This window comes from Jaculus jaculus, chromosome 12, assembly GCF_020740685.1.
Source record: "Jaculus jaculus isolate mJacJac1 chromosome 12, mJacJac1.mat.Y.cur, whole genome shotgun sequence".
Classification (NCBI taxonomy): Eukaryota; Metazoa; Chordata; class Mammalia; order Rodentia; family Dipodidae; genus Jaculus; species Jaculus jaculus.
In genome coordinates, this window is record NC_059113.1 from 5,541,676 (window position 1) to 5,556,039 (window position 14,364).

Genomic DNA, 14,364 nt, shown 5'->3' on the forward strand with positions numbered 1-14,364 from the left:
GCAATCATCAAAAGCAAAATGCTGCCTTATCTTCTCTCACCTCTGCTTCCAGGCAGGGTACCCCCCACACAGTGGGTCCTATGGGTTTTGAGCACAGACTCCGAGTGAAGGGGAGTGTAGCACCCTCAGCTCCCTGGAGGACTGACCGCCTCTGGCTGAGAAATCGGGGTACCCACCTGCACAGGCATGCCCAGCTCCAGCTTCAGCCCATAGCAAGGGTCAATGAAGATGGTGAGAATGGATTCCTTGGGGTCTTGGGCAAAGTGATCCAGAACCGCATCATGCTCCTCTGTCCACACAGCGTCGGCCAGTCCCGTCAGCACAGCTCGAGAGAGGAACAGGGGTTTCTGCGGAAGGAGAGTGGACAGAGACGCAGAGCAGTCATGCTGTGGGAATGAGCCCGCCTCCCTCCCTCAACGGCACACTCGGGGGAGAAGCCAGACAGGTTCAGAATGCAGGGGAGAAAGCAGAGGATGACTGAATGATAGGTTTCAAGCATTTGAAGAGAGGAGACAATAGATTCTCCTGCCTCTGGGAGTGAAAACAGAATGTGTCACAGAGGGAAAACAATAGACTATTACCTCCTCAAAACAGTTCCCTTCTGGGTGGTTATAAAAAACGCATTCTCAAGCAACCCTCAACCTCAAGGGTAAAAGTGAATCAAGGGAACAGGTAGAATTTTTAGTCTGGAGCAAGCAGCTAGGAGTGGGGAGATGACTGGCTGGTAAAGGACAATTTCCTCACGACAGCCCCTCAGCATGCTGAAGTATGAGCACTGGAAAAAGTCAACTGTAGCTGGCATGGTGGCGCACGCCTTTATCCCAGCACTCAGGAGGCAGAGGTACCCTGAGACTACAGAGGGAATTCCACATCAGCCTGAGCTAGAGTGAGACCCTACCTCGAAAAAAAAATAAAGAAAAAGAAAAACGAAGCAAATAAACAAAGTCAATTGTCATAGCAACAAGGAAAAATTAAGGGGGGTGAGGGAAGAAAAACTGAAACCCACTAGAGCAATTAGATGGAAAATAAATCATAACTGGTGACTAGAAAACAATGAATCTGTAGAACTCTACTAAATAAAAGAAACCAGGAAGCACGTAGATACAGCTCAACCTATTTGAGAAGCCCTCATGTCCTTCTTGTGGTGCTTCGAGAAGATAAAAAGGAATCACTTAAACTTCCAGAACAGGGCTGGAGAAATGGCTTAGCGGTTAAGGCACTTGCCTGCAAAGCCAAAGGACATGGTTTCGATTCCCCAGGACCCACATAAGCCAGATGCACAAGGTGGCGCATGCGTCTGGAATTCATTTGCAGGGTGGGCTGCCCTGGTGTACCCATTCTCTCTCTCTCTCTGTCTCTCTCTCTCTCTTTCTGTCACTCTCTCTCAAATAAATAAACAAAATGTTAAAAAAAAATCCCAGAACAGAGCTGGGCATAGTGGCAAACACCTTTAGTCCCAGCACTCGCCAGAGGATGAGGTAGGAGGATTGCCATGAGTTCAAGGCCAGCCTGAAACTACATGGTGAATTCCATGTCAGATTGGGCTATAGTGAGATCCTACCTCGAAAAACCAAAGAAAACAACAACAAAAAAAAGAAATTCCAAGGGGAAAGTGGGGGGGGGGAATTTCTGTGGGATATTTTTTATAATCATGGAAAATGCTAATAAAAATTTTTTTTTAATTTAAAAAAAAAATTCCAGGACAGGCTGGGCATGGTGGCACATGCCTTTAATGCCAGCATTTGGGAGGCAAAGTTAAGAGAATTGCTGTTAGAGGCCAATCTGGGACTACAGAGCAAGTTCTCGGTCAGCCTGGGCTACAGTGAGACCCTACCTCAAAACAAAACAAAAGTTTCAGAAGAGGGACTAAAGGGATGGCTCAATGGTTAAAGGTGCTTGCTTGGAAAGCCTTATGTTCCAAGTGTGACTCTCCAGTAGTCATGTAAAGGCAGATTCACCAAGTGGTGCATGCATCTGGATTTCACTCGCAGTGTTAGAAGGTCCTGGCAAGCCCACATTCTCTCTCTATATATATTTTATTTGTTTATTTGAGAGGAGAAAGAGAGAGGAAAAGGCAGATAGAGAGAATGGGCACACCAGGACCTCCAGTCACTGCAAATGAAGAGGCATGTGCCACCTTATATATTTGGCTTTACACAGGTACTGGAGAAAGAAACCTGGGCCTGCAGGCTTTGCAAACAAGAGCTTTCCAGTGTTGAGCCTCCCAGATCCCCTTTCTTAAAAACTGCAGAATCACCACCCTATATGAATATGGCTAGGTTCTGCTGTAACTTGGAGAAAAGATGTCATTTAGTGCACATTTTTCAAGGCAATTGGGGAACCTTCTGTCAATTCCTCAGGAGAAAACTACAAGAGAGGAGTGAATGTCTTAAAAAAAAAAAATTACCATCAAGGGACTGGAGAGATGGCTTAGCAGTTAAGCACTTGCCTATGAAGCCTAAGGACCCTGGTTCGAGGCTTGATTCCCTAGGACCCACATAAGCCAGATGCACAAGGGGGCGCACGTCTGGAGTTTGTTTGCAGTGGCTGGAAGCCCTAGTGTGCATATTCTCCCTCTCCCTCTCTCTCTGCCTCTTTCTCTGTCTGTCGCTCTCAAATATATAGGTAAATAAATATAAATTACCATCAAATTAGGACAATATTTACCAGTTTGTTCAAGTTGTTCAGATGTCCACCCATAAGACTGACCAGAGTTGACCCAAAGTAGGGGACAAGGGAGATAAGCTAAGAGACCGTTCCTTCCTGAAAGCCTGTCCTGAGAAAGGGGGACTGGAGCACCTCTGACCTTACGCTAAGCAGGTCACTGTTGGAGAGGAAGGAAGTGGGAGAGAAGCACACTGAGAGAATTCCTAGTCGCTTCCCTCACTATTGCTTTCCGTCCCTTGGGGAAGGGCCACGCCTACCACATTCTCCGAAGCCTCCAAGCCTTTCTGTGGGTCAGGTTCCTCCAGTGATGGCTCTGCTAGGAAGAAAGACACAAAAATGAAGACAAACCCTGAAACTTATTACCCAGGTTTTCTGCTTCTAGTTACGCACCCACGAGGCTAGACAGGATGGCTTTAGGAGATACTGGAATGCCAATATTTGCAACAGCAGCATTCACGATGGGGAAAAGAAGAAAACAGAGGGGGGGGGGGGAAGCTCAGTGGTTGAGAAAGAAAAGAGAAAGTGCAAACAGCCCTTAGTGTTAATACACTATGAACAGATAAACAAAAAGATGGCCCAGATCTACAGTGGAATATTACTCACCATATGAAGAAATGAAGGTCCCTAGCTGGAACCATGCAGCACCAGGCACTGCACCCAATGGCCATTCCAGAAAGAGCGGGGAAGGTGCTTTGCACGCCTCCCCTCCCCCAGCCCCCAGCCTTGCAAGGTGAGGAGATCCTGAGCACAGAAGGAGCTCTAAGGGGACTCGCTCAGGTAACATCCCACAACTTCCCTTCCCCCCAAACATCAATGCCAGGGAGGGGTGCACAAAGACTGCAGAGCCAGTCAAGAGCCCACTCTCCCTCCCCCGCCCAGCACTGGGCCAAGCCAGGGTGAGTGCACCGAGGAAGGAATAGACTTCGCAACTCAGGGCAAGTGCACTAGAAATGCACCTCAAAAGGTGGCTGGTCCAAGCCGTGCTGGGGCAATGCACACCCAAATCTGCTCCTATAGGTTTGAACTGGAAGTGCAAATTAGGCCAATCCCACACTCGGGAGGCAGATAGGAGGATGGCATGAGTTTGAGGTCACCCTGAGACTACATAGTGAATTCTAGGATAGCCTGGGCTACAGCAAGACCCCTCGAAAAACTGAAAAAAGAAAAAGTGCAAATTATATCTCCCACATCAGTACAGGTTGCCAAATGAAATATCACAGGGACGGAAAGAATTCAAACCCATCCCTCCAATTTAGCAATACCAATATAATAACTTCCTTTTTTTTGTTTTTGTTTTTCCAAGTAGGGTCTCACTCTAGGTCAGGCTGACCTGGAATTCACTATGTAGTCTCAGGGTGGCCTTGAACTCATGGCGATCCTCCTACCTCTACCTCCCGAGTGCTGGGATTAAAGGCATGTGCCACCATGCCTGGCTTATAACTTCCTTTTTTTAGTTTAACATACATCTTGTATTTTCCTATTTTGATCATTTATATGTTCTGGTAACTTGATCACTTTTAGCTTTTTTTTTTTTTTTTTTAAGGTAAGGTCTCGCCCTGACCCAGGCTGACCTGGAATTCACTATGTATTCTCAGGGTGGCCTCAAACTCATGGTGATCCTTCTACCTCTGCCTCCCAAGTGCTGGGATTAAAGATGTGCACCACCACACCAGGCTCCCATTTTTAGCATTCTTTTTTATCTTTTACTGCCTCCTTTTTAAGCTCTCTTTTTTTCCCCCATATATGCCTCATAATGGGTTTGTGTTAGTATGCTGGTCAGTTAGATTTTAGGGTCGTTCTGTAGTCAGGTCTCATCCTCCCCCACCCACGCGTTCTACGTCTCATCGCAGCCACTTTTCCACATTCACTCCCCCTTGTCCTCCTCTGTGCTCTCCATAACCATAAGCCTCCAAGCCTTAAGAGCGTGGACCCAACAGTACCCAGCTCCCCTCCAGATACTTTCCCACCTCTATCTTTTTCACAGTTGGTCTAACGTTAGTCCTTATCCTAATCCTACTTCTAGCCTTAGTGTTGGAATTGCCGCCTCGCTTCTGGGACAAAACACCTGACCAGAAGCAGCTTGTGGAAGGAAAACATTCACTTTGACTTAGTCTCGAGGGGAAGCTCCATCGTGGCAGGGAAAGGATGGCATGCTCACAGACTGGACCTCTGCCAGAGCAGGTGAAAACAGCAGCAAGAGGTGAGCAGAGTGGGCATAGCACCCCGAAGCTCCAACACAACACATTGAACTAAGTGTTCAGAGCACACGAGCTTATAGGGAACATTTGACGTAAACCAACACACCTAGGGACAAAGATTCTAGCATACTCCATACCATCCTTGCTCAGTTTTCCACCAACAGTTACTAAAGTCAAAAGGCGCGCTGTTGTGAACGGGAATGGTAGAACTACATTGACACAGTAGGCATATCCACAGCAGACATAATACAGAGGCCACGCCAGGGACCTTGAGCTCCTAGTCTGAGGAGATAACTTCTCAAGTGCACACACTTAAAAATACAACTCATGGGCTGGAGAGATGGCTTAGTGGTTAAGGCACTTGCCTGCAAAGCCTTAGGACCCAGGTTTGATTCCCCAGTACCCAAGTAAATCATATGCCCAAGGTGGCACATGCATCTTGAATTTGTTTGCAGTGGCTAGAGGCCCTGGCATGCCCTTTCTCTCCCTCCCTCTTTCTCTTTTTCTCCCCCTCTCTCAAATAAATAAAATAAATTTTAAAAATACAACTGATGAAACAAAAAAAATCCATAAATAAGTCCAAGCAAGGAAATAACCCCAGATGCATAAGTCCCAATGCAACAATATAAGAAACATGAAAAAATGAAGGCAACACAACACCTCCAAAAATTATGACTCCCACAGTAAAGGCCTCCTGTTAGACTGATTTAGATGAAATGCCAGGCAGAGAACTCAAAAGAATGATTATAAGTATGCTCAAAGAAGAATCGAAAGAAATCAAAGAAGAAAATAAACCCCTGAAGGAATCTCAAGAGAACATAAAAAATCAGTTGAATGAAATAAGGAGGTTGATATAAGATGAAGAAATAGAACTACAGAAAAAAAAAAAAAACTGAGATCCTGGAAAAACATAAGTCAAATTTAAAACTGCATGAAGTGGGCGGCTGGGAGGTGGCCCAGTGGGTAAAGTACTTGCCACCCAAGCATGAGAACCTGAGTTTGACCCCAGTGTTCACATAAAAACCTGGGGGTAGCCTGGGCATGGTGACGCACGCCTTTAATCCCAGAATGTGGGAGGCAGAGGAAGGCGGATCGCCATGAGTTCAAGACCATTCTGAGACTACATAGTGAATTCCAGGTCAGCCTGGGCTAGAGTGAGACCCTATCATAAAAAAATAAAGAAAGATGCTATGGAGAATCCTATGGAGACAAAGATTATGCTTTCCAATGCCAAGCCAAAAAGCCAAAAAATAAAAAGAAAGAAGGAAGGAAGGAAGGAAAAAAACCACAGAAGGGGGACTGGAGAAATGGCTTAGTGATTAAGGCACTTCCCTGCAAAGCCAAAGGACCCAGGTTCAATTCCCCAGGACCCACATAAGCCAGATGCATAAGGTGGCACTTGCTTCTGGAGTTCGTTTGCAGTGGCTGAAGGCCCTGGTGTGCCCATTCTCTCTCTATCTATCTGCCTCTTTCTCTCTCTTTCTGTTGCTGTGCAATAAATAAATAAAAATAAACATTAAAAAAAAAAACTATTGGCTTTCCATTGCTGGGGGCTGGAATAAGAAAAAAATGGGAAAACTAAAAGACCTTGGGGAACAGGACGCTGCCTTCCAGAGAGGAACACTAAGCAGGGAAGGAGCCAAAGACACCAAGGAAGTGATGAAAAGATGGACAGGTGATTACAGGAACTGAGAGATGAGAGGCATGAGCCAGTTCCTTTGGGAATGGTGGTATTCCAGATTTCAGACAGGAACGAGGCCTGTGAGGGGAGACTGAGGCAGCCTCTGGATGGCCCTCTCTAATACAACATTAAACAGCAGTGTTGAGAATTCCAAACCTCAGTGCAGGCAGCAGTGATCTCTGGGAAAGCACAGGAGAGCCTGGGGAGGGTGAACAGGGTTTCTTTTATTGCTCTCTCTTTTTTGAGGGACTGTGACAGTGTTTCCCTACACTTTTTCTGCTCTGCCTAAAATATGGGTCTATGATCCCTTATCCAACATCCTTGGTGGCAAATATATTTCAGAATTTAAAATTGTAAGAGGCTCAAGATGTGGCTCAGTGGTAGAGCTATGCTTAGCATGAGTAAAACCCTGAGTTCAATCCCCAGCACAGGACAGGATTTAAATTGTAATATACAGGCTAGAGAAATCGCTCAGTTGAGGCATTTGCCAGCAAAGCATAAGGATCAAGGTTCAATTTCTCAGAACCTACATAATGCCAGATGCACAATGTGGTGCATGTGTCTGAAATTCCTTTGCAGTAGCGTGCCAATTTTCTCTCCTTTTCTCTCAAATAAATAAATAATATTTTTAAAATTGTAATATAAGGGCTGGAGAGATGGCCTAGCAGTTAAGTGCTTGCCTGTGAAGCCTAAGGACCCTGGTTCGAAGCTTGATTCCCCGGGACCCACATAAGCCAGATGCACAAGGTGGGGCACGTATCTGGAGTTTGTCTGCAGTGGCTGGAGGCCCTGGCGTGCTCTTTCTCTCTCTCCCTCTCCCTCTCTCTCTGTCTGTCGCTCTAAAATAAATAAATAAAAATAAACAAAAAATGTAATATAAGAGTTGAGAATGGTGGCACATGCCTTTAATCCCAGCATTTCAGAGGCTGAGGTAGAAAGACTGCCAAGGGTTCTAAGCCAGTCTGAGGCTACAGAGTGAGTTCCAGGTCAGCCTGAGATACATTGAGACTCTGTCTTAAAAAAAAACAAAAAATAAAATAAAGTTGTAATATACCATGTCAATATAGTGTGGTAGTATGTAATCCCTGATGCCCACTCCACAGGGCTCTAAAACAAAATTTAGCAATCAAATTTTTACTATTCTAAATATTTCTGCAGTAAAAATATGAATATTAAACTAAGTGGCTTAAACATACCATAAATATCTTCATGTCAGTTTCCATTAGATTTTGCCACCAAATAAATTTAGATATCAAACCTTAGGGAAGGGGCTCCTATAATTGTTAAAAGCTTTTGAAAATTACAGAGAAGGGATACCTGATTAGAATTCTTTTGGGTCTGGAGAGATGGCTCAGTGGTTGAAGGTAGTTGCTTGGAAAACCTAATAGCCTGAGTGTGATTTTCCGGTGTGCACATGAAGCTAGATCCACGAATGTGCATGCATCGGGAGTTGGGTTGCAATGACAAGAGGTCCTGGTGCACCCCTATTGTCTTTCAATCTATCTCTTTTTAAAAATATATTTTTGGGCTGGAGAGATGGCTTAGCGGTAAAGCGCTTGCCTGTGAAGCCTAAGGACCCCGGTTCGAGGCTCGGTTCCCCAGGATCCACGTTAGCCAGATGCACAAGGGGGCACACGCGTCTGGAGTTCGTTTGCAGTGGCTGGAAGCCCTGGCACGCCTATTCTCTCTCTCTCTCCCCCTCTTTCTCTCTCTGTCTGTTGTTCTCAAATAAAAAATAATAAATTATTAAAAAATATATATATATTTTTTTATTTATTTATTTGAGAGAGAGAAAAAGAGGCAGATTGAGAGAGAGAGAGAAACAGAATGGGTGGCCAAGGCCTCCGGCCACTGCAAACGAATGCCAGAGACATGTGCCATCTTGTGCACCTGGTTTACATGGGTCCTGGTGAATTGTACCTGAGTCCTTTGGCTTTGCAGGCAAACACCTTCACCACTAAGCCATCTCTCCAGCCCGTTTTTTTTTAATATATATTTTTATTTACTTATTTGAGAGAGAGACAGAGAAAGAGAAAGGGTATCTATCTCTTATATAAATAAATATTTTAAAAAAGATTTCTTCTTTTAATGGGAATTGAACAGCACTTAAGGAAGGACCTCAAAGTTATAAGGGCTGAGGGATGTGGCTCAGAAGTATGATGCATACTCAGTCGCTCAGGGCCATAGGTTCTAGTACCAAGATCATGGGAAAGAAAGGCAAGGGGGAGGGAGAGGTTATTGTCCATAATTATGGAAGTTATCAATAAAAATTAATTAAATATTTTTAAAAAGAAGACCAGAGCTGGATGTGGTGGCACACGCCTTTACTCCCAGCACTCAGGAGGCAGAGGTAGGTGGATCGCTGTGAGTTTGAGGCCACCCTGAGACTACAGTTAATTCCAGGTCAGCCTGGACTAGAGTAAGACCCCTCCTCAGGGAGAAAAAAAAAAAAAAGCAGCAGCAGCAGCTGGGGCAGGGCAGGAGAAATGGCTTAGTAGTTAGTTAAGATGCTTCCTACTGTGGGGTTTGAGTCAGGTGTCCCCCATAAACTCAGGTGCTCTGAATGCTAAATCCCCAGCTGTTGCAGATTTGGGAATTAACACCTCCTGGAGGCAGTGTGTTGTTGGGGGCAGACTTATGGGTGTTATAGCAAATTTCCCCTTGCCAGTATTTGGCACATTCTCCTGTTACTATTGTCCACCTTATATGGGCCAGGCGGTGATGTTCACCCACTGCTCATGCTATCATTTCCCCCTGCCATCATGAAGCTTCCCCTAGAGTCTGTAAGCCAAAATAAACCTTTTTTCCCTCAAGCTGCTCTTGGTTGGATGATACGTGCCAGCAATGTGAACCTGACTGCAACAGTAAAGTTGGTACCAAGAGTGGCATCACTGCTGCTAGACACCTGATTGTGTAGCTTTTGACCTTTTAGAGCTGATTTTTTAAATTATTTATTTATTTATTTATTTATTTATTTGAGAGAGAGAGAATGGGTGCACCAGGGCCTCCAGCCACTGCAAACAAACTCCAGACGCATGCACCACCTTGTGCATCTGGCTTATGTGGGTCCTGGGGAATCAAACCTGGGTACTTTGGCTTTGCAGGCAAGTGTCTTAACCTCTAATCTATCCTTTCAGCCCTGAAACTGATTTTTGAGAGGAATGTGGAAGGATTTGAAATCTTGGTCTAAGAGATGCCTTGCAGTGTTGTAAGTACAGCTTGATGGGCTGTTCTGGTCAGAGTTGAAAGACCTGAATGTAGTAAGAACTATGGACTGTCAGGTTTGGCTTATGAGGGTGAGAAAGACCTTTGCCTGGACTGGGCTAGAAGCAGTTTGTGTGAGAGGCTTGCTGTTATGCCTGTGTCCTGAGAGCTTGTGCAGGGTTGCATTATGTAGAAATGGACTGGTGTGAGCAGAGGGATATGGCACAGGAACTAAATCTTTCAGCCAAAACTGTTGCCCATTCAGCTGCAATTATATGAGAGAACTACAACCTTTGAGAGTGGGCCAGCTGACCTGCATTGAGACAACAGAAAGAGTGTAGTCTTTTTTTTTTTTTTTTTTTTGGTTTTTCGAGGTAGGGTCTCACTCTAGCCCAGGCTGACCTGGAATTCACTATGGAGTCTCAGGGTGGCCTTGAACTCACGGCAATCCTCCTACCTCTGCCTCCCGAGTGCTGGGATTAAAGGCGTGCGCCACCACGCCCGGCAAGAGTGTAGTCTTTTGAAGGGGCCTGAATGCTCAAGGAGTGTCCTATTCTTCAAAGTCTCTTTTATCCCCACCTCCCGGATTAACAAATTGGCATGCCACTTGGTATTATGAAGTATAAGAAATGCAGGAAAAGGGGCTGGAAAGATGGCTTAGTGGTTAAGCACTTGCCTGTGAAGCCTAAGGTCCCCAGTTCGAGGCTCGATTCCCCAGGACCCACATTAGCCAGATGCACAAGGGGGCGCACGTGTCTGGAGTTCATTTGCAGTGGCTGGAAGCCCTGGTGTGCACATTCTCTCTCTCTCCCTATCTGCCTCTTTCTCTTTCTGTCACTCTCAAATAAATCAATAAAAATGAACCAAAAAAAATTAAAAAAAAAAAAAAAAAAGAAATGCAGGAAAAAGAGTCACTGAGTTTGCAAAGTAGTCTTGTGTTTTGGAAACAGCATGGGCAGTGTGAAGCCGGTTTCCTGGATGCCTGCATGGGAGTCCCAATGGAGCCGTGAGGATAAACCACGTGTTGCAGGGGAGACCCAGTGGAGATGCAGGACCAGCTGCTAAGAAGAGCTGCCAGCCCTGGATTAAGTTTTACAGGACTGTGAGTAGCCTAGCTGGAGGGACAGAATTAGAACTTCAGAGACTTGTTGCTGGTAGACTTATCGAACTTGGAGCCTCATTACTGTCTAGAGTTGTTGTACTTGAAGCTACAGAGTTTGATATCTGCCCTGTTTAAATCTTGTATTGGTTGAATATTTCTTTGCTATGCCCTCTCCAAAAAAGAAAGAAACAGAAATGTAAAAAGGTTGTCTAGCTGGGTATGTATACCTTTAATCCCAGCACTCAGGAGGCATAGGTAGGAGGATAGTCATAATTCAAGGCCACCCTGAGACTACATAGCGAATTCCAGGTCAGCCTGAGCTACAGTGAGACCCTACATCAAAAAAAGGGGGGCTGGAGAGATGACATAGCTGTTAAGCACTTGCCTATGAAGCCTAAGGACCCCTGTTTGAGGCTTGATTCCCCAAGACCCACGTTAGCCAAATGGAGGCACATGCATCTGGAGTTCATTTGCAGTGGCTGGAGGCCCTGGCACGCCCATTCTCTCTCTCTGCCTCCTTCTCTGTCTGTCGCAATCAAATAAATAAATAAAAATAAAAATTATCAAAAAAAACAAAAACAAAAACAAAGGCTGACTGGCTAGTAAATTCCAGACCCAGGACTGGGTTGCCATACACAGTGAGCTGTTAGCTAGGTAGATCTATAAGGCCTCCAAAACAATGCAGGTCATTGCAAAACCACTTGATTACCTGCCAGAGCTAAAAGGTAAGACCCTATTGCTAAAGACACCACAGGCTGCATCACAGGACATCGGAATACCATTCTGGAGCCAAAAGGGAAACCAGCTCCCTCCTGGCTGGCCCTCACAGAACTGAGAGCCCCATGGGAGCCGCTGAAGGACATTGGTCACCAACAGCATGGATAAGCAGGGAACCCTGCTGACTATGAAATCAACCAGCCTAACAAGAAGTAGACACTTGTGTGACAGTGGCACTCAGTCTCTGTGGACAACCAGCTGTCCTCTGACTGGACATGAGGCCTGCTCAGTGGAAGAGAACTCATACCTGGTACTCGAAACCAAGTCAGAATCCCGTGGTCAGGAAACTCACAACTTCAGAAAGAAGTTCCTACTGCTATCTGGAGAAAAAGTGGAGACTTGCATATCAAGAATCTCTCAAGTATCCAAAAATTCATTTGGAATCACAAAAAACCTCGAATATCTAAAATAATACTGAGCAACAAAAAAGAGGCTGGTGGTATCACCATACCTGATTTTAACCTATACTACAGAGCCATAGTAACAAAAACAGCATGGTACTGGCACAAAAACAGACATGTAGATCAGTGGAACAGAATAGAGGACCCAGATGTAAGCCCAAGTAGCTATAGCCACCTGATATTCGATAAAAATGCCAAAAATACTCATTGGAGAAGAGACAGCCTCTTCAGCAAATGGTGTTTTGAAAACTGGATAAATATCTGCAGAAGGATGAAAATAGATTCTTCTCTCTCGCCATGCACAAGAATTAAGTCCAAATGGATTAAAGACCTTAACATCAGACCGGAAACTTTGAAACTGCTAGAGGAAAAAGTAGGGGAAACCCTTCAACATATTGGTCTTGGCAAAGACTTTCTGAATACAACCCCAATTGCTCAGGCAATAAAACCACAGATTAACCACTGGGACCTAATGAAATTACAAAGATTTTGCACCGTAAAGGACACAGTGAAAAAAGCAAAGAGGCAACCTACAGAATGGGAAAAAATCTTCACCAGCTATATATCTGATAGAGGATTAATATCTAGGATATACAAAGAACTCAAAAAGTTAAATAATAAGGAATCAAACAAGCCAATCAAAAAATGAGCTATGGAGCTAAATAGAGAGTTCTCAAAGGAAGAAATACGAATGGCATATAAGCATCTAAAAAAATGTTCTACGTCACTAGTCATCAGGGAAATGCAGATTAAAACTACATTGAGATTCCATCTCACTCCTGTCAGATTGGCCACCATCATGAAAACAAATGATCATAAATGTTGGCGGGGATGTGGAAAAAAAGGAACCCTTCTGCACTGCTGGTGGGAATGCAATATGGTCCAGCCATTGTGGAAAACAGTGTGGAGGTTCCTAAAACAGCTAGGGATTGATCTACCATATGACCCAGCTATAGCACTCCTAGGCATATATCCAAAGGACTCATCCCATTTCCTTAGAAGTACATGCTCAACCATGTTTATTGCTGCTCAATTTATAATAGCTGGGAAATGGAACCAGCCTAGATGTCCATCAACAGATGAGTGGATAATGAAGATGTGGCACATTTATACAATGGAGTTCTACTCAGTAGTAAAGAAAAATGAAGTTATGAAATTGGCAGAAAAATGGATGGACCTGGAAAGTATTATACTAAGTCAGGTAACCCAGGCCCAGAAAGCCAAGCGCCACATGTTCTCTCTCATATGTGGATCCTAGCTACAGATGACTGGGCTTCTGTGTGAGAATGAAAATACTTAGTAGCAGAGGCCAGTAAGTTGAAAAGGAGACATAAAGGATGGAGAAAGGAAGGGAGGAGGATACTTAATAGGTTGATACTGTATATATGTAATTACAATGATTGTAATGGGGAGGTAATATGATGGAGAATGGAATTTCAAATGGGAAAGTGTGGGGGTGGGGAGGGAGGGAATTACCATGGGATATATTTTATAATCATGGAAAATGTTAATAAAAATTAAAAAAAAAAAAAAGAATCTCTCAAGTAACTTTGCATACTCCCTTAAACCCAGGCTGCTTTCATTCTTGGTTGTATAATCTGTTTTACTCTACAGATGGCAAAGAAAATGGAGGAGAATCAAGATCCATCCATAAGACACAAAACTCTGAGATGGGAGCTGCCCTATCCAGCCCAGGATGGCAGGTATAGAAGACTCCAGGAACTTGAACCTGCTCCCTTCGAAATGGACAACACTATTTCCTCTGAGTTCTCAAGTTCTCATCCAGAGCAACTTAAAATGTGTCTGGCTCCTACAAGCAGGGTACCAAGAGAAGTTAAGGGAGGTATCAGGGAAGGCAGAGAGGTTCTGTTTGGTTTGGAGAATCTTCTGGGAAGCAAAGGTAAGATGCCTCAAAATGAATGCATTGACCACAAGACACCAAGAAACTCTGCCTTTCCTATCTTCCTACATTCTTATTGTTTGATCTGGAGCCTTCAGCTGCTAAGTAATCTAACAGAGGTTCAGAGAGGACTTAGGTCTCCCAGCCAGCCTTGGAGTAGATTAATCTATCTAATGGTGGCACCACTTTTTTTAAGTTTATATGAGAGACAGACAGAAAGAGGGAGAGAGATATAGAGAGAGAGAGAATGAGTGCACTAGGGCCTTCAGCCACTGTAAACAAACTCCAGATGCATGTACCACCTTGTGCATCTGGCTTATGTGGGTCCTGGGGAATCGAACCTGGGTCCTTTGGCTTCACAGGCAAATGCCTTAACTGCTAAGCCATCTCTCCAGCCCCTAATCTATCTAATGGAATTGGAGAAAGACTGAGTC

General features: G+C 44.5%; 1 protein-coding gene across 1 annotated transcript in view; it reads right to left on the minus strand.

The window, feature by feature from the left end:
• The window catches only part of Dnah2 (dynein axonemal heavy chain 2), a 136,906-nt gene that overhangs the window by 118,697 nt on the left and 3,845 nt on the right, over nt 1-14,364 (minus strand). Inside the window, exons 3-4 of the mRNA XM_045130831.1 lie at nt 2,925-2,983; nt 177-347 (exon numbers count right to left, since the gene is read on the minus strand). Coding sequence (XP_044986766.1) covers nt 177-347; nt 2,925-2,983 — 230 coding nt within the window. The remainder of the gene's footprint in view (nt 1-176; nt 348-2,924; nt 2,984-14,364) is intronic.